Genomic DNA, 26,378 nt, shown 5'->3' with positions numbered 1-26,378 from the left:
GATCAATATATTTCAAGAGTTCAGAGCCATAGTGGGCCAAGCGCCATTTATTAAAAACGGAGAAAGCAAGGGTTAAAGTTAAGTGAATACCACAGTTTAATGAAGATTGACATATCATTTAGTTTTAATGTGTATACTTTGTATTACTTTCTATAAGTTTCCATTGAATTATGGTAATAACTTCATTTCAACGCTTGTTTTCTACGATTTTAGTAAATGGCTCTTGGCCCACTATGGTTCTGAACCCTTCATTTAATCCCTGAAGGTAAGATGGTACTGCTATACCTGGTAAGGTTTATCTTGTCTCAGTAGTAATAAAACCAAGTCCCTTCAAATGAGGGTGGAGATTATAGGAGGGTTGTAAATTTTCAGGATTCCTATCAAAACCTTGTTATTGTACAGACTGCCGGAACTCAGTTTCTTGGAAGACAAGCTCAGTGACGGAACTACACAGTGCGAAGAGAGATATTTTGTTATTTTATTTTGCGCTGCAGAATGTATCAACTAGTCCCTTCCGCCACTGATGGATGGACGGCACCGCTCCACTCTTCCGTCGCCATAACGACACAGACGAATACATATCTCCTTTCTCTCTCTTTTCACAGTGAGACAAGATACATCACACAGGGTGGTGATGGTGGTGGTGGTGGTGGTGGTGGTGGTGGTGGCGGCGGAAAGTGTGATTTTAGCTGTTGATTTATTTTTTCGTATCATTGCATTTTATTAAAACCACGCGTTATGTAAGGTAGTGATTATTTCTCATACCAATTCTATTGGGTTCGTTGATCCGTTATCGTTATATCAACATCCCGATATGGGTATTGAAATTCGACTGTACGTTCTCATTGCTGTGGAAATAAAAACACGAAATACTCTGTGGCACTGTCCTGCCCAGCCATCCTCGAAGCCTCGCGGCTCTGATATGTAAGACACAGCCGGCTTGCGTGTGCAGATTTGCATATGAGATTTCGTAATGTGGTCCAAAGTAATTTTGTTTTGTGTCCCGGATTAAATTATCTCGAGGGAGGAGGCACGTCAGCGACTGCGCATGCGTCAAGCTAAATTGAGTTCATCTATTATTTGCATCCCTCAATTCCGTTGAATACAGCAGCATGGAGCGAAGTGTGCCGTGCGTACCTGTGGGAGTTCGCGGGGTCCACGGCGCTATCGAGAATCGAAAGCGCTCAAATATTCAACACAAAGTTAATCATATCCTCTTGCGTATCATTAAAATATGTGTTGCTAATTAATTATGCAAGATTAGTAGTTAAGATGTACCGTGCTATCACATTTTATGACGCTCAGGTATTCCTGAATAATACATCGTCCTTTTGTTTTCCTTTTATTCCGTTATATTCCATTGCATTGTGTTCCACTTTAACTAAATTCTCTTACACATTCTTTTCGTCCACCGCTGGGCGAATACTTATGCAAGCAAGCAATCCGTTGTTCGATTCCCGGCGTGGACTGATATTAATTTCCATTCCATGGAACTGTGTGTTCGTCTCTTGTCTTGCAATATCCTCTGACCACTTTGCAGTGATCTTCCATCTTGCTAACCAACGGACAGGGAGACCTGCATTGCGCCAGAGCACACCTATTACTGCTCCAAATCAGTCTTAGGAAGTTCGTATCAAAATATTGTTTTTAGGTTGAGTGCAGCAGACATATAGATCTATTGCACTAGCATACTATACTCTGTTCATACAGGGACATCATTTTATTTTTACTAACATTTTTAATATTAACTTGGCTATACCTTTGGATTAATGATTGAGACCCGTTTGCTACCTCCTTCCACGACTGAAGTTCGATGATACTGGCGTAAAATACAAACAAATCACTTTACTAGGTACAGAAGGGAAGAAAAGTAGTTCATCCATTTACATAAAGTAGGAAATATCGCGATTTTGAGTGTGATAATTTGCATATGTTTTGTTTAATCAAAATACAGTACAGTATTAACAATAAGTGTTTTTACTCACGAATTGAGTTATCCATGGAACGTATTCATTATGCAGTGTATATTATACTGTCTACAGCACATTAGCGTACGATATAGAGAATGGAGTTAAAATGAAAAATAATCATAATTTGGATATTTAAACACATTTTTTAAAATGGTGGCCGTTCATTTTGATACAGGCTTCAATTCTTTTGTGCCTATTATCGCACTATAAACTATTGTACGTAATTCCAATTACCAGATTCGTACTTCGTATCAGTAACTCATGTTGAAATAATTCTGTACCTACTCTATAAAAGAGACCTTACGTACTGTAAATTCAGTCTTCACTTCTGCCCGACCCGCACAGATAAAAATACTCAGACATGCTATCTGCTGTCCGCCCAAGTGGTTATGTCGCAGGATCATAGAAAGGGGGGGAATCCGTGATAGTTAATTACTTAACGAGGCCCTTTTATTTAATTTATTTTAAACAGTTGCATAATATTACGTAGACGTCCAATTAATTCCTAACAGAAATTAATGTTTTCAGAAAAGACCTAAGAAGGGCCAGCCACTATACTTTATAGTGGAGCGAGCAAAAGCAGGTGGGGGAAATCGGGATGCGACGTAGGCAAACGGACGACAGTACCTGTGCGAAAATATAATTCAATATTGGAAGTTTTCGTCACTGGAAAACGCGAACATATTTCTGAAACGTACTATAATCACTAACTCAGTACTGCGGCCATGGTTCTATGTGGAGGATAGTTGGAACGTAGTTAGTAGAAGGGGTGGGAGTGAAGTACATTAAAAAACTCAGATACAATAAAAGTTGAAGTAAAAATAAAATGATGTCCCTCTATAAACAACCCATGATATATCCGCAATTATGGGTGTATGACTTTAGTCAGTCACTACATTATAATAATATGCACAGTAGAGAAGCAGTTTCGTTACGTTCTAACGTTAGCAGTTGAGTTGTGCAGTTTAATGAACGGGTTTCAACGTGACAAAAATTAAATTCTCAAGTCACAAGAAGTTAAATTCAGTACTTCCAGAATTCGCTAGTAACCATAGTAACAAATGGAGAAACATTTCATTGAATTATGTATTGTGAAAATTTAATCTATTAAGCGAATAGTAATCTAGTTCAGGACACTATGCTATGAAAAAGCATGTGGAACACCTTTCTTTACTTAGGAAATTGGCAATGAAGATAAACCGTTTTCTTCAAAACCTAAGTCAAATATACATAATTCTTTTTCGATATTTGTATAATGTTGGTATGTTGCAATATATCTTCAAATAATTGAATTGTCTATAACAAACATTCTGCTGCAGTCCAGAAATGTGGAAGTAACCGTAGCTGTGGGATAATAATATTGTTCAAGTGGCCTATATACCGTCGTTGTTCCTGCAATAACTCATATGTGACATATTGATCGATTTTAAGATTTTTGCTCTATTAAATAATTTAAATACTGATACAGCAAATAATAAAATCTCCTATATGTATTTATATTTCTTTCTTTCGAAAATGTAAGAATTTACAGTCTTCTATGTACGGCTGCCATAGGATGAATAAATGTGTTTATGCTCGACCATGCCGAAATGTAGTAATTATACACCTGGTAGTAGCCCTTTAATGCACCTCATTAAAGTACACCTATTCATTATAATTCAGTTGTTCAGCCAATGAGAAATCACCATTGTACCGTTATGAAACCGCAAGTATCGATTATTCTCGGATATGTAATCGAAAGACAATTAGCGAAAAGTCACGGAGGCTGGAAATCCGATACTGTCGCAGAAGGTTATGTTCTGTTACTATAATAAATAGCGTTAATTGTAAATAATATTCAAATAAATGTAATTTGTCATCTCGTTTTTCTAAATCAATTTCCAGATTATATCAAGACTAATGTCCATCTTATTCTCTACGTTATATCAAGGTCAATGACATTCGGCCTCGGAAAAAATCAATACTTTCGCGTCTGCGCACATCTCACAATTCAGGTCATTTCCGCTCCTCACTTACATAACCATAACATGAATACTTATGAATAATATCAAGTTAGAAATATGGTCGAGCATAAAAAGTCGCCTATAATGGTAATTAAGACGCTCGTATGAAAATTATGAAACTCGCTTGCGCTCGTTTCATAAACAAACATGCTCGCGTCTTAATTGCTGCCATTATAGGCTCGTTGCGTAATGTACTATTTTTCTTCCTACTGAAAAATGTTATATTTTGCACTTAGGAGTTATTGCAGGAACAACGACGATATACCAATCCGCATAAGGCCCAATAGTATTAAAGCATATGTGAAAAGTGTTCTTAAAAATAATTACGTGTTTAATATAATTTGCTACATAGGCCTACAAGATGCACTTTTAAATTCACGAAGCTATTGTTCACTTGATGATAGTTCAGAGTACTAATGCTGAGACGTACGAATTGCCTTCACCAGTGGACACAGGTACACAAGCAACTCTTCACACTTTCGGTGCACGAGTTTGACACGCATGTAATCTATGATTCGACCAACTATCCGGTCATATATAAAGTTCCTGTAATGTGTTCATGTTGGTGTGTCGACTATAATTTGCTAACGCGTCGACGATAATGAAGGTAATTGGAGATAATTAGGGATGAGTGGTGGAAAGATGATAGGACGTTCGGAAGTACGAAGGCACATCTGCTTATCCACTATAAATTCTTGTAGGCAAGACCGGAAATTTGACAAGTAGCCCTACCTCTTAACAATGGAGGCGTTACAGACTTTGAAAATCAGTCGTGTAATGCTAGATAACATAGATGTCCTATCAAATTATGAGACGTTTTACACGTAAATAAGAAAAGATACGTTGCTTCAGTTGTAGGCATTTTATAACTTCAGTCGTTCCACAGCGATTGCAGCAAACCCACCTAGCTCATTCATTTCGTACGCTAGATTGTTTCAAACCATCCTTACTACTACTGAGTGCTGACTCGTATTTATAATAGTACACATTCATTGGTACCCTCAATAAAAACGTAACTAGTTTATTTATTACAAACAACAGGAATTACAAAGTCAAATTTATGTGAATAAAAAAGCATTTTTCAATCATTAGTTCTCCAGAAAATTTAACGTATCATTTATCACAATGATGATTATCTCTTTCAAAATTCGTAATTTCTTGAGGACATACACGTCGTGCTACTTTAATGGAAAGTTTTTATAAATCCTTCTTCAGTTTACGATATTTGCTTTAGCAATATTTCCCATGGAACTTCATAACTCATCTGAAGAATATTGTACCTCATAAATTCCGGCCCTGTCATTGTATTTGATTAAATGTTGGTTGTATTTTATTCATTTCTACCATAAATCTTGCTTTTAAGGGGTTAGGTACAGCTTACAGCAGTAACATTTTAGAAATATTCAATATTTTTTCCTTCATTACTGCATCTTCTAAAATAATGAAAATTAGTTTGTGTAAAACACTGTCCTTCTGCTATATGAAAAAAATATATTGTTACGATTTAAAAAAAAAATCTACATTTTGTTTTTCAAAATTAATTTCACTGTGCAGTGATGAAGCATTTTCCACCTAACTCAAAAACTATCTAACATTCTATGATGAAATTTTTTGTGTGTATTTATGCATGTCATATCTACAACATGATGGAAGATCATTTCTCTACCTTTGATAGATTGTCTGATAAAAAAATAAATTCGTTTAAAAAATGGTCAAATATCAATATTTTCTATTACACAAAATAAAAATAAAATATTATTTATTAAGGAATGTAGTTGAAAGAGCTTGATATTGTAAACTTGAGTTTCAGTAATAAAATAAAAGAGAGAGAAAGTGAAAAAGTTAACAAGTTTTTTAGTTATGAGAGAAACGCTTCATCAGTGCACAGTGAACTGTCAACATTTTGAATTTTGAAAAAAAATTATATAAATATTTTTTTTAAATCGTAAAAATTATTTTCTTCATATAGTAGAAAGACAGTGTTTTACAGTTACCAATTTTCATTACCGTATAAGATACAGTAATGGAGGAAAAAAATGTTGAATATTTCCAAAATTTTACTATTGTAAGCTGTACCTAACCCCTTAAGTTCTACTAGTGGTTTAGCAGGAAGAATACATGCAATGAATGAAGTTTGTAAATATAACAGCTTAATTATTAATAGCATATTTATTCATTAATAATGGAAAAGAAAGAGAACTGCATGTTTCAGGAAAATAGAATTAAATTTTAATTTAATTGAACCTTTAAATGTTGAATATTTAACCTTTGTTATAGCTAGCGCACTATGTACAGTATATTATCATAATTCCGCTGCACATTCCTTATTTTAGCAAGCTAGTAACACGTTTTGCAACAGCAAACATCTAATGTTCTACCCTTCCTCACAAATAAAGTATTACTCTTCCCATTCCTCATGGAACTAATTTCCCTTGCCTTCTTCGATTCACTTTCTTCCTGTCAAAGAGATATTCTTTCTTTTTGAGTACAATTATGCATACAGATTTTTATATTATCATAGTTTTCTCTAAAATCCAATGCACAGGTCTTCTGGCCGTACGTGCTTTGTACCTAAAACAATGATAATATGATAATATCCAACCACTCTCTAAAAGAACACACATATTAAAATGAAAATGGCTCACAAAACGTATTATATAATATATCCTAACCTAAAATAGACATAAAAGTGTATAGTTGGGTAGATACTAGTATCCCTTCGTCAGTTCGTGTCACAAACTTCAACAGCTGAAGTTCTAATCTTTCTCTCCTTCAAGAGGAACAAACCAATCTTGTTCGTATTCTCTATTCCCCATGAGGTCAAGGCATGCGAGCGAACTCCTATTCTGACTTAGCATCGAGGGTGGTAGATATTTTCTTATTAAGCTGCAGCTGGTAACTGTGCGAATGAGTACATTCAAGTACGTCTACATACCCAACCGCTATCAGCGAACCAGAGTGTGGGGGTTGAGAAATCGCGTTCTACACGTTCTAAATGTACTACATTTGCAGACCGCTGCGTTAATTTAACGTCTCCAATAGTTCCTGCCATGGCTGAGTGGTCAGAAAAATCCATAGTGGCGCTTGTGGTGGACGAGACTCTCCAGCTTTCTCCATATTAGGCATTTACATCATTCCGTCACCATTTCTCCATTTCGTCATTATTCCTAGCATTCCTCGAACTGCAGCTGTCGACGCAAGGAGAGGGCTGGCCTAATGATCCGTGAGGGGATTGGCTGCTCGAAACCTGGGTACGCAGCGAACTTTAGTGTAGTCAACCGGTGTGGGTTTGGGAATGCGCCTATCTTGAGGGATAGCGCAATAGATCGTAACAGGTCGCAGTGCTGGGCCATAGTGCCCCCCTCGTAAATCTCATTCTATTCCAAAAATATGCCAGAAGAAATACCGTTTGAAAACAGTCCTTTTGGAATATGAATGTGAAATAATAATTTTCAGTTGATTAATACTACAGTAGATTAATCTTATTAACTGTAATTAATGTATATGTATGGCATAACCTCAAGAACACTGAAATAGAAATAATTTTACTTGTCACCTTGTCCAAACTTATCCAGGAAATATTTAAGCGCTGAAGTTTATTCTAAAAGACAACATAGATAGTGATAGGTACCTAAAAAAAAAAATTAGACATAGAGAAATGCACTTAAGAATTCAATAAGAAATTACACCCAACTGAAGATCATACTAATAAAATGTAATTTTGATGCTTCTGTTTCATAACTATCCTAATGCAAAATAATAATAATAATAATAATAATAATAATAATAATAATAATAATAATATTTATGTAGCGATATTTCTTCAGCAGCTTTATGGTGTACACTCAATTTAAATTGTACTAGTTTCTATTTTTTTGTGTCTTAATCTCTTTTATTTGAAACTCGTTTATATAGTTTTTTTTATTTAATTTTTTTTTTTAGCAATTCTGTGTCGCAAAGCAAACCCAAAATATTGGGTCAGACTAATAAATTAAGTGCATTATTATTATTATTATTATTATTATTATTATATTTTTATTACTACAGTATTATTATATATTGGTAACATGTGTATTACAAGAAGTTAGAAATCAAAAGAACCATCTTAAATAGTTGTATACTACCATTACGGAGACCAAACTATGATGTGTACATTAACAAAAGAAAGTGGCATAGAGGAAAATGGAGAGAAAGATCCGAAAATAGCACTACAGGACTTTATAAGGAACACAGATATCAGGAAAAGGGCATGGATAAAAGAAGCTGTATCAACTGCACAGATACTGAAGTATTATCAGTACGATTCTGATCTTTACTTTTATCATTAGAGATACTGATAATGATTTATTCCATTGCAGTTTTTATATAAAATGGGCGGTTTTGTTGCAAATTAAATAAAATTATAACACGTTTTGATACTTCCTGCCGTTACGAACGCTGGCAACCCTACTGCTTTGACTAAGGGACGGAATGCTGCTATTCAGACTTGAGTTCGTGTGTGTTCGTAGGCGAGTGGTGATGCGCTGTTACCAAACTACAGAGAATTTCAGCCTAATTTTTTAATTAAACATGCACTTCGTTACAAAACGGAAAATAGATTTTACGTTTAATTTAATGTAGGCCTAACTTATTATATTGCATCCATCAATCTGTACAGCTAATCACGTCCACTCTGCATGCACATTTATGAAAAATAAGAGAGTATTGTTCACTTTTTTGTTGCGACTGTGTGGATTTACTTTCCCTCTGCCTTTAACTAAGTGATAAAAAACCTCAAGTGTGAACTTTCTAATCCAGTTAAACATTACTCTCTGTAACTTTTGCGGAAAGGTCATTTTCAGAGAAAATGATTGACACCATGCTGTGTTGGTGTGTTTCCAGGTGAGCCTCTCCGGAGCTAATCAGGTGGTGCTGAGAGACGTGCAGATAGAGCTGGCTGGCAAGTACCGTTGCGAAGTATCGGCAGACGCCCCCACTTTCCACACCGAGATGGTGGCAAGTCACATGCACGTCGCCTGTAAGTACTGTCGCTGAATTCTCTCTTCTTGTGCTATTAACCTTTTACGTGCTCCCTCTGCAGTAAATTCGTTTTCTTTCTCACATTTCACAGATCTTTATTTTCTTCAGAGTATTGAATAACTTACAGGTTGCAGTCGTACTTGGTATTCTTCGTCTTAATATGTAATTCAGACACTGAATATTGCTAAGAAAATTTCAAAATCTTGATTTATCTAGTTACATTGAAATCAGTTATACCTACATGTGTGTAACAATGACGGACCCTAAAATTATTATTATTAAATCTCCAGATTACAGTACATAATAAGTAGGGTACGGATTTTAGGTCGTTAAAATGTAATTTTAGGTACCTAAAACAGGCTTAAAAGTGTAGGAAATAGTCTCTAAAGAATTAAAAATAGGCTTTAACAATAAATAAAATTTTCTTTAAAAACATGTTCCAAATTATCACTTCTAGAATTTAATAATTTTAAATACTTATACATCGTTACCATCACTACTACTAGGTCTACAAGTACAAGAACAACAAATATCTAACTAAGTTAGTTATACATAAACTAAATAATTAAATGTGAAAAATAAGTTTTAGACATAAATTCAGTACACAATTTTTACCAAGCCTTGTCCGTCAGTGTCCATAATTAACTTCACAATAAATTACTACTATTGTTTCTAAATTTTCAAATAAAAAGCAATACCGTCTGTCACTCAACACAAATTTGTATGCTGAAAATGAACGCTCCACATCCATTGAAGTAACAGGAGCGTACTTCAATTTTGACACTAGTTGGATAGGAATGTTACATTGTAAATCCGTGTTCTTCCCTGCTAGGATATCTGAAGCAGTACTTAGGTCCTTCAGTATTACATTTCTCTGCAGAACTTCCTTCAGTTTATTCCGTACTTAATTTCCAACAGAACCGGGAACACTTTTGGAATTTAAAATACAAATTTTCGAAATAAAAATGGAAGTTTTGTCCTATTATAGATAAAACATACTAATAAGTAAAAATAGGCTTTGTCGTCAAAATAGGCATTTTTAGGTGCTATTAAAATACTAATTTTAGGCATAGTTTTATATGAAATGTGTACTTGCAAGTTTTTATCAACTTATCTTTTAAGGATTGAAATAGTCTTTTAACTAAAATCCGAAGTCTAATAATAAGTATGTTACAGTTCTAATTTATACAACATGATTAAAATAACTGAAATTATAGATGAAGTTGCCATAAAAATTGAAATAGCCTACAATATGAATTCTGACTGAGAATTATAGAAAATGTAATATAATCACACTCTCAATATAACATTTACAGTATAATTTAAATATAAGGCAGGGAAGCTATTAATAGTGTAATAAAGATTAAAATTGTATTTATTCACACAGTTACCAAAACTTATATAAAATTGGTTAATTATTAATATTGAAATGCGAGGATACCATATCCATAGCAACTCAATTTGTAATAGCGTACATACGGGTATAAGGTGAGGGAAATATAAACAGTGAAATATAGGTTTAAACATGCCCTTAATAACTCATTTACAATAAACTTACGTTATAGATGCTGAAAAATGAACAATGAAATACAGGGGTTTATATCTTCAGCAACTCAATTACAATAGCGTGCCTATACAGGGTGTTTCAGAAATACTTTGACAAACCTTGCGGGCATGTTTCTCACACCAAAACAAGAGAAAACGTTCATATGAACATATATCCGAAAATCTTTTTCTTTTTAGTTATTAATGAAAGAATATAATGAAACATCTATTGGATATTATTAGTTTGGTAGCAACTGTTGCAACTTTAATCAATTCAGAAACTCATAACAATGAAAGTTAACGTTCAACGCTTTTCGAGGTACAATCCTACAACTCAACGTAAGTTTGTAACCGATAATAATAATAATTCATTTTGTTACATAAACAAATGAAGTTATCGATACAAGTCTGCTGATGCATACATTGTATCCTAGATAGCTGTGTGTTGCCAAGGAGACTTGTTTATTACAGTCATTTGTCATTTGAAGATTTGTTATGAGTTTCTGAATTGATTAAAGTTGCAACACTTGCTACCAAACTGACAATATGCAACAGATATTTCAGTATGTTCTTTCATTAATAACTAAAAACTAAGGATTTTCGGACATATGTTTATAGTATTTTTTTCTTGTTTTGGTGTGAGGAACATGCCTCCAAGGTTTGTCAAAGTATTTCTGAAACATCCTGTAAGATGGGGGAGATATAAACAAAATACAATTAATATTAGAGAAGAAAAATTCGCTCCGGCACTGGGAATCGAACCCGGTCCTTGGTTCTACGTACCAAGCGCTCTAACCATTGAGCTCCTCTAATATTAATTGTTACCGTAACAGACGTATTCTATAGATCCAAAAAAAAAATTAATGTTTACGTAGATTAAAATACAGGCTTAAAGAAATGGCTTAACAACTCAATTACAGTAGCGTAAATACTAGTATAAAGGCTCATTCACAATGAAAATGAAACATACCGTAAGCGTTAACTTAAGAATATAATCGTTACGGTAAAATCAAGAAGTTATACCATCATTCACGATGGGGACATAGACATAACAGCAAACATACTTGGTAACCATGGAAACATAACAACGACGCCATTTCCTCATATTCTGTCGTATACTTCAGCGCTCCACGATTGTGTTCTGTTTGCAAATCACTAAGCATAAGCATGAAAGTTTGGAGTTTGCAAACTTTCATGTTAACGTCTTACGGTAATGTTTATGCCAATGCTTATGTGAATCATTGTGAATGATCCCATTTGGTAGCCTGGGCGCAAACTTCTGTGTTTATGTTACGGTTATGTTTAATTTTCATTGTGAATGGACCTTAAGATGGGACAATATAAACAGTGAATATAAGGTTGAACATATCGTCAGTAACTCTGTTACAATAGCGTAGATATATGATGGAGGAATTATAAATAGTAGGCATAAACAAAACATCAGCAACTCTTACATTAGTGTACATGTAAAATGGGTGAAATGTAAAGAGTTTGAAACGCAGAGTAGAATATATCCTTAGCGACTCAATTATTACAACAGCGTACGTATTAAATGGGGAAATTATTATAAACAGTAACATACAAGGTTAAAGCAGCCCTTAGCAACTGAATTACAATAGTGTACATACTGTATAAGATGGGTTAATTCAAGTTTAAACTTGTACTTAGCAACACAATTATAAAAGCGTGCATAGGCCTATGAGACTGGAAATACAAACAGAGAAGTACTGCGTTAAACATGACCTTAGCAACTCAATTACAATAGTATATATACCTATGTACAGGTTGTAAACGATATAAACTGCCAAAATTATACAGACTGTACATCTCAGTCTACTAAACACAATGTGTAATGAAATTTTGTTTTTCTTCTAGTTTTATTTTTAACTAGCCGTACCCGTGCGCTGCGCTGCACCCGTTAGAAATAAATATAAAGTAATTACATAATTAAAATAGGACATTTGATCCAGGGAAGATTCGTGTTTGATAGAAGGATAAATCGTTTAATATGTTATTTAATTTAAATTGTATTTAAATAATTAAAATGCGATCATTTTGGTCCAGAGACCACTCATTTGGTGCAATGGCAATTCCTTTAACATGTTTCTTAATTTTTATTACATGCATCCTTACTTTAATGAAGACTGACTTATCATTTAGATTTAATGTGTAAACTTTATATTACTTGCTATATGTTTCCATTGAATTATGATAATAACTTAATTGTAACCCTTGTTTTATACGTATTCAGTAAACGGCGCTTGGGCCACTATGGTTCTGAACCCTTCAAATAACTTATATTATATTACATTGTATTGTATTGTATTATATTATATTATATTATATTATATTATATTATATTATATTATATTATATTATATTATATTATGATAATAACTTAATTGTAACCCTTGTTTTATACGTATTCAGTAAACGGCGCTTGGGCCACTATGGTTCTGAACTCTTCAAATAACTTATATTATATTACATTTTATTGTATTGTATTGTATTGTATTATATTATATTATATTATATTATATTATATTATATTATATTATATTATATTACATAAAAAATGTGTTGATAACGGATGTACACCGATAAGTAAGTTTTTAATTTGTTATGGGGGCTCTTGAATCTCAGGAGGAACACATTTTATTTTATAACAGCGCAACATAATCTGCTTGGCTCATTACCCAATTTTTTTGCATTGCATTTAATGCATATGTATTTTATGTATTTTAACACGATTCAATTGAGCATAGTTAAAATTTGGATTATAAAATAATGGAATGCTAAGCTAACATATTATTACTGCATACTAAATCAATACAGTCTTGTGGTTCGTTAATTCTCTGAGATAAAAATTATTTTAAGAAATACAGGTAACGAATACACAGAATAGCGTATTACGTTTTTTGTGCATAAGAAGCTATTTTAATTTTACCTGTCCTCAGTTCACTCCGAAGGTACTGTAATAACATTATAGCATTATGTCCATATAGAGAAACTACACTTTCCAAGGCGAAATAATAATTAATTACACAAATCGATATTACTTCATACAAACACAGAAACATTCTCTGTAGGCTGTGATTCATAGCTTTCGATTGTTGTTGACCAAGGCCCCTTATAGACGAATTCATTTGTTTATTTCATTACACCGCCTTAGATGGCAGTTATTTTAATTTTGAAACTCATTTATCTCATTAAATATCAGTCCTATCAAAATTTTTCGAAGAATAAAACTTATCGGAAATAATGTTTAAAGAAAGTTTTGTTATGTAACATTTTTCACAAAAATCAATAATAAGCGAGATATTTCGATCTATTTAATTCAGACCCCCTTATAACCCGCCTTTTAAATAATGTATTTTGAATGCCATATAGCCTAAAATCTAAGTTACAATTCCAATTTTCATCGAAATCGGTTCAGCCATTATCGCGTGAAAAGGTAACAAACATACAGACAGACAGACAGACAGACATACAAACAGAAATTTCAAAAAAGCGATTTTCGGTTTCAAGGTGGTTAATTATATATGTTAGGACTAATTATTTTTGGAAAATCGAAAATTACCAGAAAAATTTCGGCTACAGATTTATTATTAATATAGATTCCTAAAATATCATGTTTTTAGGATTGATATTAATCTAATATTTACTGTTCGAGTAAATGTGAACGTCATCGCCAACGACCTTCCGTCCAGCACACCCTAACACTACCACAATAGAGACAACAGAGTATCCTGATTTGTAAACAAAGATATCATCACAATTGAAATGTACGTGGCGGGCCGAAGCAAATAAGGACGATCTACTATCATCCCCAAAAACTTTAAACTTACAGATAACATGTTTTTTTTCTAGGGAAACCACAAAAGTTAGGCAACAATTTTATCGGACTTTTTTGTTTAGTAATTATTTATGGTTTAGCACCAATAATTTTTTGGCAATTTATATCGTTTACACACTGTATAAATTGGAGGTAATATAAACAACGAAATGCAGGGTTTAACATACTTTCTTTAGCAACTCAATTACAATTGCGTACGTACAAGATAGGGAAAATGTAAACAGTTATAGCCCTATAACATGAGGTGAATATAAAAAGTGAAATATAGTGTTGAACACGTGCCGTACTAAGAAAGTTAATTACCTTTCATTGAATAATAATGTAGGAATAATACATACTGAAATTCAGACAAATATCTGTAGGCTACTTGCACTGCAATTACAGCAACTAAATTATGTGGTAGAAGAACAAAATAGAGTGCAATTCATAATTTTAAAAATCCTGTTTTACAACACAATATAGCCTACGTAGAAGACATATGGACTGTAAACTTTGGCATTCTTTGTAGGAAAAGTATTTAAATTGTGAGTAGCAAAATCTTTTCTGAAATAATGAATACAGTGCAATAATGTGTAGTTACAATAAATTATTACGTAAAGGTGCCTACAATGTGTACTGCTTATACTGCTTAATCCATCTGTGTGGTTCCTTTACTGAGAGATATTTTCCAGGAATACACTTACTACCATGTGATTTAAGTATAATCGAGTTCAGGCCTGCACAAACGGCGCTCATTGAGCGCGGCCTCTCCTTCGGAGCGGGAGAGCTGTCACAGCTCGCCGGAAAGGTACGTCGGAATGACGTAGGCCTACTATACTGGGTGTTCAGTTCAAACTGTGTCATGGCTCGCTGTATGCCGTCATGTGGCTAGCCGATGAGCCTAGAGAATTCAATCTTCCTACACTTCCGCAGAGGTGTATAACCTATGAGGTAGAGAAGTTGCCTAGCAAGTACGGCGTTCATTCTGAAGAGTACCTACCGATACGTACGGTAACGCCGGTAGTGGCAGGAATGTGAACTGTTTGGAAATACGTACTGTCGGGATGTGTGGAGAGGGTTAAAACGATTACTTACGTATTTGTTGACATTAACTTCGACGGTCAACATGGACACGGAGCATTTGATTTGTGTTGTGGAATGTTACCGTACGCAACCGATGATAAATACCCTGCGTACGACTTGCCGGCGCAAAACACAGTTCGAAAGAGGTTATGGTAGCACACAGACCGTACAGACCGCCATCTGTTGCTACGACGTTCAAGTTATACCGTACACGTTCTCAAGTTCAGATTGAAGAACGCCTTAAATAATAGGCAACTTCTCTAACATATAAGCTGAAACTCGCTTCAAATCGGTGACCCAACAACAGTGACGTCATGACACACTTTGAAATGAACACCCAGTAGTCCACGCAGCTGTTTACGCCTACATAATGGAGGAATCTAAAAGACGGGAAAGTGATCATTAGGCAGATTCTTTCAATATTGCATGGGAAAATGCTTATTTTTTTCACAGCAGCTGGAATCAATATTTATCTGCCACAAAACTTTGAAAGAAAGAGGAAAACATAATATAATGCGTCATTACTAGTTCACACATAGAGATATGATGGTTTTGTTGGTGAAGATCGCAGTAAAAAGCTTCAGGAGTTGAAAGTTGCGTTATTACATGAGGTAGGGTACGTTAGAATTTATTAATCTTGAACAATTTAAATATTTCTCTTCAGGGAAAAGGTCAGCTCATTGTTGATAAGTTGAATAAATTACGGGATTTCAGTCGTAAATTTACACTTTTCGTAAGTCATTTTCGGGAAGGTAATATGGCTCACTTTCCAAAGATAGAAACTGCTCGTGATGAAGCCATGGTAAACAGTTATGTGCAAATATTAATTGAAATTGAAAATGAATTTAATTCTAAGTTCCAAGATCTTGTCTTAATTGGAAAGAAGTTTAAAGTTATCATAAAACCAGTTGAAAGAGTGTCATACGATTTACAGCTTGAACTTATTGATCTTCAATGTGGCCTAAGGGCTAAAGACCGTTTGAATAATACTACTAGTCTGGTTGCGTTTTACAAGACTAAACCTCAGTAATAATATCCAAGACTACACAAGCTGCCTGTGAAAATGATTGTTGTGTTTGGCTCAACATTTATATTTGTGAGCAACTGTAAAGGCAGACATGGAACATTTGTAACTGATGTTTCAATACGATCAGTACTGTTCCTTTCAGCTGTCAATAGCATAGCCTAAAACCACGTTTTGATGTATTGATAAATAAAAATATAACAAAATGATATTGTATATTTAAGTAGCTATAGAGTTTCTATTATTTCTGTAAAATAAATATTTCTTTATTAATCAATAATAGTCCAAGAAAGTTTTGTAAACAGTGAATTGGAATTCATGTCATGAACACTCGTACTAGTACTTTTGTGTACATTTTGTACGAGATCCCCCTTCTTCCAGTTCACCCTTATAAGTTATAGAGCGCAGCCAATATCTGCATTCCGCTCTCGAGCTGTGAGCCGACTCGGAGAGCGCAAACCTTGTGCATATCTAGCTGTTGAATTTATTATCTAGAGTTATTTTCCGGGATATTATGTGTAATATAATTTAAGAGTCCGACGATATTACATGGTGTTTTTTTTTTATATTTTATATATATTCATAGTTAAGTAGAAACTTCGAACGTTTCGTAGACACATCTACTCTTCTATTACAAATGTAAGAAAAAGAGGAACGTAACAGTTGAGTATAGCCTATATACGATCCATTTTCTGAGTTTGATATACAGTATTTCCCATTACCAGAGAGAGAAATGAAAGTAGAACCTGCCTGTTGGATTCTGGAGAATATATCTTCAATAACAGTTCCTAGACTTAGATCCCTCTCTCCCCTTGCCATTTCTAATTATAGGTCTAGAGACGATGCGTCCATAATCTCACACGACGTTGAACATCACGAATGTTTACAAATAAATAAGTTTATGAGTAATTAAATAAATAATAGAGAAAATAAATAAAATTAATGAATACAGAAATCAATAAAACGGTTCTCTTTAACCATAATACTAATAGTAGTGATGATAAAATATTAGTAATGATGATGATGGTGATATGATGATGGCGAACGTCATTTTTATTTCTATATTTTTATTTTAATTAACCGAGTATGCTCAGGGATGCAAAAGAAAGCGTCAACTGCCATGTCGATATCCATGAATACAAATTAGATGCAGATCACATACAAATTACCCGCTTCAATGGTTTTATTTTGTGCTGACAACTGAAAATACAACGTTGCTATTTTGGTGTTTTTTATACCTTGCTTACTTGGGCTTGAGTCATCGATGCGAGAGTTTCCAGATGAGTGGTGATTTTTGTAACATGGGAAGTATGAGTGGCAGCGAATAACAGAATTAGACAGGGCTTCACTAAACATTTCCTAATGTAGCTTCACAATTCTTCATGTTCTGCCGGTTTTCACTACATAATTTAGTTACATATTCTCAAAAATTATTACACTGTAATTTATTTTGAGGGACGTTTATGATAAATACATTATCTTTGAACACCATCAGCCTGATTCTCCGCTGCGAATGAACTGACAGCGTGCTCGACGAATATCTATAAGGAACTTGTTTGATTACCACCGTGGGTGTGAATATTTGCTATTATCCGTGTGAACTGTTGTATATGTAACCTGATATTTTACTATTTTCCCTCCGGGGGAAATTATAAAGTAGGATTAGTCACATGACTAGAAAGAATCGCTAATTTTCTTGTTTGTAGGAATCACAATAATCAAAATGGGGCATCGATAGCGACTGAATAAGAATCTTTTTAAGGGTAAATGGTAAAGTTTCCTCATGTGGTTTAAGGGGATAGACTGGTTCAATTTTTGATGAATTTTCATGAAAAATACAATTATTTTTTTATATTTTATCTGGATACCCTAATTCTTTCTGTAAATTTTGATGTAATACTCAATTGTGTGCAATGACTTTTTACCCGTCAAATCAGCTGCTATATAAATGTCTGCACTGTGAACCATGTTGCCATAAGATTAGGTACTGGATTGAAGAAATTAGTCGGAGAAAGTAGTAAGATGGGTATAACACTTGGTGGGGTGACAAAAGGTAGTCTGAGAGCCAAAACTATAGAAACTTTACAGCGTTACTATAGAAATAGTATAGTCCAAAATCTAGGCAATGTGCAGGCTATGAAGTCTAAAGTATATGCTACATTATACCACTGCTCCTCTACAGATGATGAACCCCGGCATATAAAGTGTCCAACAGGTGAAGAAAGTTGGTGTTTTTACAATAGGACGATTGCAAAGGGTGAGGACCCTGGAAAACATGGTGCATACACCAATCAATAAAAATGTACTATAAGCAGTTATTCCTCTCTGTAGTAGACTAGCACATGAATCTCTTCTTGAAAGATGTGTGGAAGGAAGAACTCAAAATTCAAACGAGTCGATACACAACATAATTTGGTCGAAGTGTCCTAAGACTACATTTGTTCATAGACACCGAATTGAATTAGCTGTTCGAAAGGCAGTGGCAGAATATAATTCTGGATTATATTGTACGGTTGTACAACTACAGAAAGAAAGTGGCCTGTCACCAGGTAGAAACACCATAGATATAGCTAGGAGAAGAGACGAAAGAAGAACTAACCTGTACATGACTCGCACCACTGAAAATATAAGAAGTATAGACAGATTGCCAGATCAGCTAAACTGAGGGTTGAACAAAAGAAAACAGAAAAGGAAGGTACCACATACAGTGCTGGAGGATTTTAGAAGACCATAGGCCAAAAGAAGACCGGTGAGTTTACTGTATAAAAAAACACTTGTAACTTTGACTTCAGTTTTCTCATTAATCATATTTTTCTATATTTATGAATTTCACTATTGAATAACTCTGAAACTATTAGAGATAAAGAGCTGACATTTTTAGCATATGGTCATCATTATATTATCTGCATTTGGGGGGATGATGAATGTAATCTGAATGATATCAGGATGATAATCAATTATTTGTTTATAATTGTACAACATTTTTTATTAGAATTCATTTAGACAGCATTTTTAAGTAGTAAAATGCGTCCTAGGCAAATAAAAATACCCACAAATGTAGATTATGATACCAGCTTCACTTTAAAAAAAGATGAATGAATTTATCTCGAATACTACCAGAGTTATTAAAAAAATTAATATATCCTCATAATGTTTATTTTTCTTTGTTTGCAACAATTATTAAATGTTAATAACAATTTATTAGTATATTGTGGGTATTGTGTGAATATGAAGTACATGCTGTGAAAGTTTCACAATTCTAAATGTAAAAATATGGAAATTACAAAATTGACCAGCCTATCCCCTTAAAGAATGGAGCAAACAGAATATTTTCTTATGTATGTATGTTTCCTGACTGTTCCATTTTAGATCGGTGTTCATAAAGAAGTCAAGATCCATATTCTAAGTTTTTTTTCACACATTACTCTTTTTAACTTTTGTGGTTAAGTACCAATGATTATACATTAACAGAATCGAATTATATTCATTTCATTAAAAATCACAAAATAATTGTCAATTATTTATTTATTCATTTATTTATTTATTCATTTATTTATTTATTTAACCTGGTAGAGATAACGTCATCAGGCCTCCTCTTTCCCTCTACCAGAGGATTACAACTACAATATTAAGAATACAATTGCAATTATAATTACAATTAATATTAAATTTACAGATACAATAAAAATCAAAGTACTAAAAGATTAACTGATTTATTGTAAAAGTTAAGAAGAGAGAAGCATTTCTTTTATTGATTAAGTACAATTTAAACCTACTCTACGCAGTAAGAAAATGCTTAATAAGCTTGATTTTGAACGCTACTAAATTCCGACAGTCTCTGATGTCACTGGGTAGGGTATTCCACAAGCGCGAGAGCGAGATTGTGTATGATTATGAATACAATGATGTCTTATGTGCTGGTATGGCTAGTACGCGGCTAATAAATTTTGTAAATAAATTTAGAGACAGAACATCTGTGCGGAGCACACGCATGGTCCAAGAGCGCACCAACTTAATTACGCTCAAGAAAACACTTGTTTAACACTTGTCAATTACAGCGACTAGCTGAGAGGTTAGATAAACACACGAACGAAAGGTACCCAGATGACAGATACAAAAAGTGCTGCCATCTCGGATCACCAATTATAAATAAACTACTGGATCACTATTGTGATCCAAGCGACCACTGGAGGGTTAATAAAGAGTGGGAAAATAAACCAATGAAAAACTTTCATACAAACCAGTTCCTATTACTATAGATTCACACAATTTAAAGAGTTTTTCTTAATTCTTGATTGATTATGCCGCATATGAACGTGTTCTGATGTACAGTAGAACTTCAATTATCCGAACTCCAAATATCCGGATCACGTTTCAGAATAGTTTGACATTGTTTATTGAAAGAAAGTTGCATATGTTTAGGTTTTTTATTTCGTGTACTGTACTGCCATACATACAGACGTGGACAAATTATTAGCAGAATTGATGATTTTTATTATATATTTTTACAAAATATGATTCTTCAATTTAGACTACAGTTGACATTTTTGCGTATTTCCAAATTATTAGCAAAACTGAAGGTTTTTATTATATATTTTTACAAAATTCGATTCTTCAATTTGGAATACAGTTGACATTTTGGATATTTCCAAATTATTAGCAAAAAATGAAGATTTTTTATTTTATAGTTTTACGAAATTTGACTCTTCAATTTAGACTGTAGTTGACATTTTTGCTAATTTACAAATTATTAACAAAATTGAAGATTTTTATTATATATTTTTACAACATTTAACTCTTCAATTTAAACTACAGTTGACAGTTTTGCATATTTCTGTCTATTGTAATGATAGAAATATGCAAAATTGTTAACTGTAGTCTAAATTGAAAAAATCAAATTTTGTAAACAGAATTATCATAAAAATCGTCAATTTTGTTAATAATTTGTCCACGTCTGTAAGTAAAGTTCTATTCTGTATGGAATGTGAAGAGTTCTTATAATTTTAATCCATTTAAAATTCTATTTTGTTTGAATATGTGTAACTTTATTCATTATAAACTATAGGCCTATAGTCATTTTGCATTTTTCATATATGTAGTAGCTTACTACTGTTGTTTCTAGACTCTCTTCATTTTCGATCCAATTATCCGGATTCCTGCATATCCAGATCATACTACCCACTATTAGTCCGGATAATTGGAGTTCTACTATAGTTTTAAACGCAGTTGTAAAGACATGGAGACATAATAACATGCAGCATAATGTCATATTGAACAATACAAAATGTTTTAGATCTGGTTATAATAGACTACTCTTCTACAAATTTCGATGTCTTCATTGTATCGAAAAGCAGTTTAAAAAATTACGTTGCACATATTACTATTGTGAAGTGCATGTTTTGAAACGTTGTATAGCTGTGTTTACGGGCCGTAATTGGAGGTCCGTTGTACGTAAGCTTGTTTTATCTGAATCATCAATGAGACTTAGAGCCGCATTAGCTGTAACAATAGCTTTTCATGATCATGCGTTCAGACTGACATTTTGGACACACTGTCATACAACAGAGTCCAGTTGACTTTTAGGATAACCACGGACCCCCTGTAAACCTCGTTGAAATAAATCGGACATTACACTAGCATTTGTCTGCCGTGACAAGGTACCACAGAGGTCGCTTGGCCTCCAGCTTCAGTGAACACACTAATCACAGTACTAGCCCATTAATCGGATTTTTACTCTTACATATCTGTTTCTGTCTGCGTGAGAGGCGTAGTAAACAAAGGATCCAAAGTTGCAATAAGATAAGCACAGTTGTTATTGCTAGACATTTGGTCTCTAATTTCATTTTTTATAAAGTATTAATTGTTGTAAATCTGATGATTTTCCAATTCACTGCAGACTAAAGCAAGGAGATGCACTAACATCTTTACTTTTTAACTTCGCTCTAGAATATGCCATTAGGAAAGTTCAGGATAACACACAGGGTTTGGAATTGAACGGATTACATCAGCTTCTTGTCTATGCGTATGACGTGAATATGTTAGGAGAAAATTTACAAACGATTAGGAAAAACGCGGAAATTCTACTTGAAGCAAGTAAAGCGATAAGGTTAGAAATAAATCCCGAAAAGACTAAGCATATGATTATGTCTCGTGACCAGAATATTGTACGAAATGGAACTTTACTATAAAAATTGGAGATTTATGCTTCGAAGAGGTGGAAAAATTCAAATATCTTGGAGCAACAGTAACAAATATAAATGACACTCGGGAAGAAATTAAACGAAGAATAAATATGGGAAATGCCTGTTATTATTCGGTTGAGAAGCTCTTATCATCCAGTCTGCTGTCCAAATATCTGAAAGTTAGAATTTATAAAACAGTTATATTACCGGTTGTTGTGTATGGCTGTGAAACTTGGACTGTCACTTTGAGAGAGGAACAGAGATTAAGGGTGTCTGAGAATAAGGTTCTTAGGAAAATATTTGGGGCTAAGCGGGATGAAGTTACAGGAGAATGGAGAAAGTTACACAACGCAGAGCTGCACGCATTGTATTCTTCACCTGACATAATTAGGAACATTAAATCCAGACGTTTGAGATGGGAAGGGCATGTAGCACATATGGGAGAATCCAGAAATGCATATAGAGTGTTAGTTGGGAGGCCGGAGGGAAAAAGACCTTTGGGGAGGCCGAGACGTAGATGGGAAGATAATATTAAAATGGATTTGAGGGAGATGGGATATGATGATAGAGAATGGATTAATCTTGCTCAGGATAGGGACCAATGGCGGGCTTATGTGAGAGCGGCAATGAACCTCCGGGTTCCTTAAAAGCCAGTAAATAAGTAAGTAAGAATTAATTGTTGTAAAATGTGATATAGGCCTACAATTAATTTTTAACACTGTTAGTCGATGTCCGATATCGTAGAGTCATGATCTAAGGAATCGTGCCTTGGACTACCGTTGCTACACCATACTAGGCCCCCTTAAGGGCAGGGTCACGGTCTGGAACTAACCTCACACGTAGGCTGCTTGAGTGGGCTCATTGGTCTACCTGGGATGGAATGATGTGCATGCCGTAAGTCCCTACTGCGCTACAGATTTCTCTACATCCTGCAGAATCCCTTTATCATCTTTGCACTCAGGCATCACCGCGGTTCCTCAACCCCGGTTCAACCAGCCGAAGGGAGAGCCCACGGTACATAGCACTATCACCAGCAACTATAGTCCCGTCGCTCTTAATTCCGGCAGCCAATCACGTTGCAGGTCGGCTACATTTAAACGTGTGCGTCTTGTCATTCGCTGTTGATGACGTTATGCACTTCCTAAGGCTCGATAAATAACTTAATATAATCGTCCGCAATTTTGGCTCTTTCGTTGACGTTCGCAGGAAGCACACGAGGGCGTTCTTGGCCGCACAATTATTTGCTGAATTACAGTGCGTTTGATTTATTATCATAGGAGCTACGACATGATAATGTTTAACGGTGTGGCAAATAGATTCCTCGTCTGGTAGTTCGGGTACGAAAGAACAAAAATGGCAAACGATACTACCTACCTAGACTTTATAGAGCCTTCACTACCGAAGGCGTAAGCAAAGAGGAAGAGTCACGCCGGATATAACAACGACGCAACTATAGTGTCCACTACCCACGACGTCCAAGTTCGATGGCAAACCGTAGCAGAGGCGATCGCAAGCCCGAAATGGGAAAAAGAAACGGAGATGTCGATGGAAGAGAGATGTGTAGTAATGTTGGCAAATGATTCCGAGATCCAGTGCTGAAAGTTACCCAGCTACAATTTGCTGAGGAAAAACTAAGGGAATACACAAAAAAATATAACATGTTCCAACCAGGATTTGATCCCGGGCCCGTTCGTTTCACGGTGAGATATGCTTACGTACTCCACAGCGATGGACTGAGCCGAATGAGCGTTGTTTGGAATCTTAATGGGTGAAGAAATTTTCTTATGAAATTTCGGTCGGTGTATGGGACCTGTAACTACCCAGCTTGACGAATTCTGGGAGTTACTGTAAGTATCAAACTCCGGTTCCGCGAGCAAGCTATAACAGCTGGGGTGATCATCGTGCTACCTCTGTACTTGTTGTATGATCGTTCATCTATGCTGAAACATATGGACACGAGGTCAGCAGTCGGCTGGTAGGTCTGTCTCGTGTGTCTATTTCGCTGAAGAAGTTTCAACTACATTTATTAAGTGTTGTGTTTGTTGCTATCCGTTCTCTTCTCAGATATTTTTTGTTCGACAATTAGTTCTTGAGGGGTATTTGGCACACATCATTCCATACGTACAATACAGTGCAAACAATTAATGTAAAAGCTTTCACTGTAATTGATTTTGCGCTCTAAAATTTAAACTTTTTATGAAAAAAAATCCAGTTTCGTAAGTAGCCAACTTATTCATTTTTTCAGAGTTTTTAACATTCGCAGTAAGGCTACAAATAAGAAATTCTTCTGAAATTGTTGTAATGGAAACTTCTCGACGATGTGGAGCGTCTGAAGAATATTGTTCCTGGTGGACAATTTATCTCCCTACCGGAAAACTCCAACTTTGGCTATCGGCGGGCACTCTAACACACGTTACTTACGAAGACAGTATCGGGGATTCTACAAACCCCAAACTATTACATTAAAGTCTTCATTTTCCTTTCAAGGTTTAAACTATTAAGTTTGTTCCGACTTTACGTTTTTTTGCCATCTCTTGCTTGGTCGTTCTCTGTCTCGGAGGCCCAAATGGCGATAATTTAGTGTCTGTTCTGGGATCCGATTTTCTTGCATTCTCTTCACGTGGTTAATCATCTCTGTATCGGGTTAATTTTTGTGTAATACCCTTTACATATAAGTCACTTCTTATTTCAATACTTGGAATTTGACCCAGCAACCTATAGCCTTTCACAGCTCCTAGGAAACTCATTTCGGTCTCTTGTATTCCTCGTCGGCATCGTCTATTTACGGACTATGATTCGTTTCCAAAAAGTAACGTTGGTACGGCCATCACATTTTAACATTTAAATTGCGCGTCCTCTCTAGTTTGACCTCTTAGATTTCTTCTTATTTTTTCACGTAATGATTGGTAATTTGTGTGCATTAAATATTATTGATTATTATTAAATGAAATATAATCCAAAAGGTAATGTGGAAATGATTTTGCACATCGTTGTTGGTAAATTAATGAAGAGAGAACATACATTTTTCTTTTTCCAACAGATTCTGCAGCCGCACATCAGTCGAAAATTTTATGAACGGACTCACACAGTGTTCGAGAATTGAAATATTAGTAGAAATGTGTGATCTCCTGGATTCCACGACCTAACTCCTAATAGTTTTTATCTCTGAAAACTTCGGAAAGCAACGTTTTTAAAAATAACTGACATAATTACCTTTGATCAACTGACATATATCATTCGGAAAATTATCGCCTCCATCTCTTAGAGCAGCCGCGGCGAAAATGCGACTCACGAGCACATTGTGGCTCGCAGTGCTTTCCTCTCGCTTCCTACCTACAACCCCCACCCTCTCACTCACTGGAGTCAAACTCCGTTCTATTTGTATTTGTCTCGGACCTGCGAGTGGCGTATCGTCGCAATATCTCTCTCGAAACCATGTACCTCTATAAAAAACGAAAGTTTTAAGTAGGATGGGAGGATGCATTCTTTTGCTTACAATATGATGAAAATATTAAATGTATGATTTGTTCACAAATATTACTAGGAAAACGGTTGTATAACATAAAACGGCATTATAAGTTACTACATGTTACTGATGAAACATTAAAAGGTTAAGTGTTATTATTATTATTATTATTATTATTATTATTATTATTATTATTATTATTATTATTATTATTATTATTATTATTATTATCACTATCATCTCTGTACGTC

The 26,378-nt window shown here is 34.6% G+C and overlaps 1 protein-coding gene across 1 annotated transcript in view; it reads left to right on the top strand.

Annotated features, from left to right (window-relative positions):
• The window catches only part of LOC138704219 (synaptogenesis protein syg-2-like), a 536,676-nt gene that overhangs the window by 41,253 nt on the left and 469,045 nt on the right, over positions 1–26,378 (top strand). Inside the window, exon 3 of the mRNA XM_069832100.1 lies at positions 8,855–8,990. Coding sequence (XP_069688201.1) covers positions 8,855–8,990 — 136 coding nt within the window. The remainder of the gene's footprint in view (positions 1–8,854; positions 8,991–26,378) is intronic.

Source organism: Periplaneta americana, chromosome 8 (genome assembly GCF_040183065.1).
Source record: "Periplaneta americana isolate PAMFEO1 chromosome 8, P.americana_PAMFEO1_priV1, whole genome shotgun sequence".
NCBI lineage: Eukaryota > Metazoa > Arthropoda > Insecta > Blattodea > Blattidae > Periplaneta > Periplaneta americana.
The sequence above is the reverse complement of the archived record's forward strand: the minus strand, read 5'-3'. Positions and strand labels throughout refer to the sequence as shown.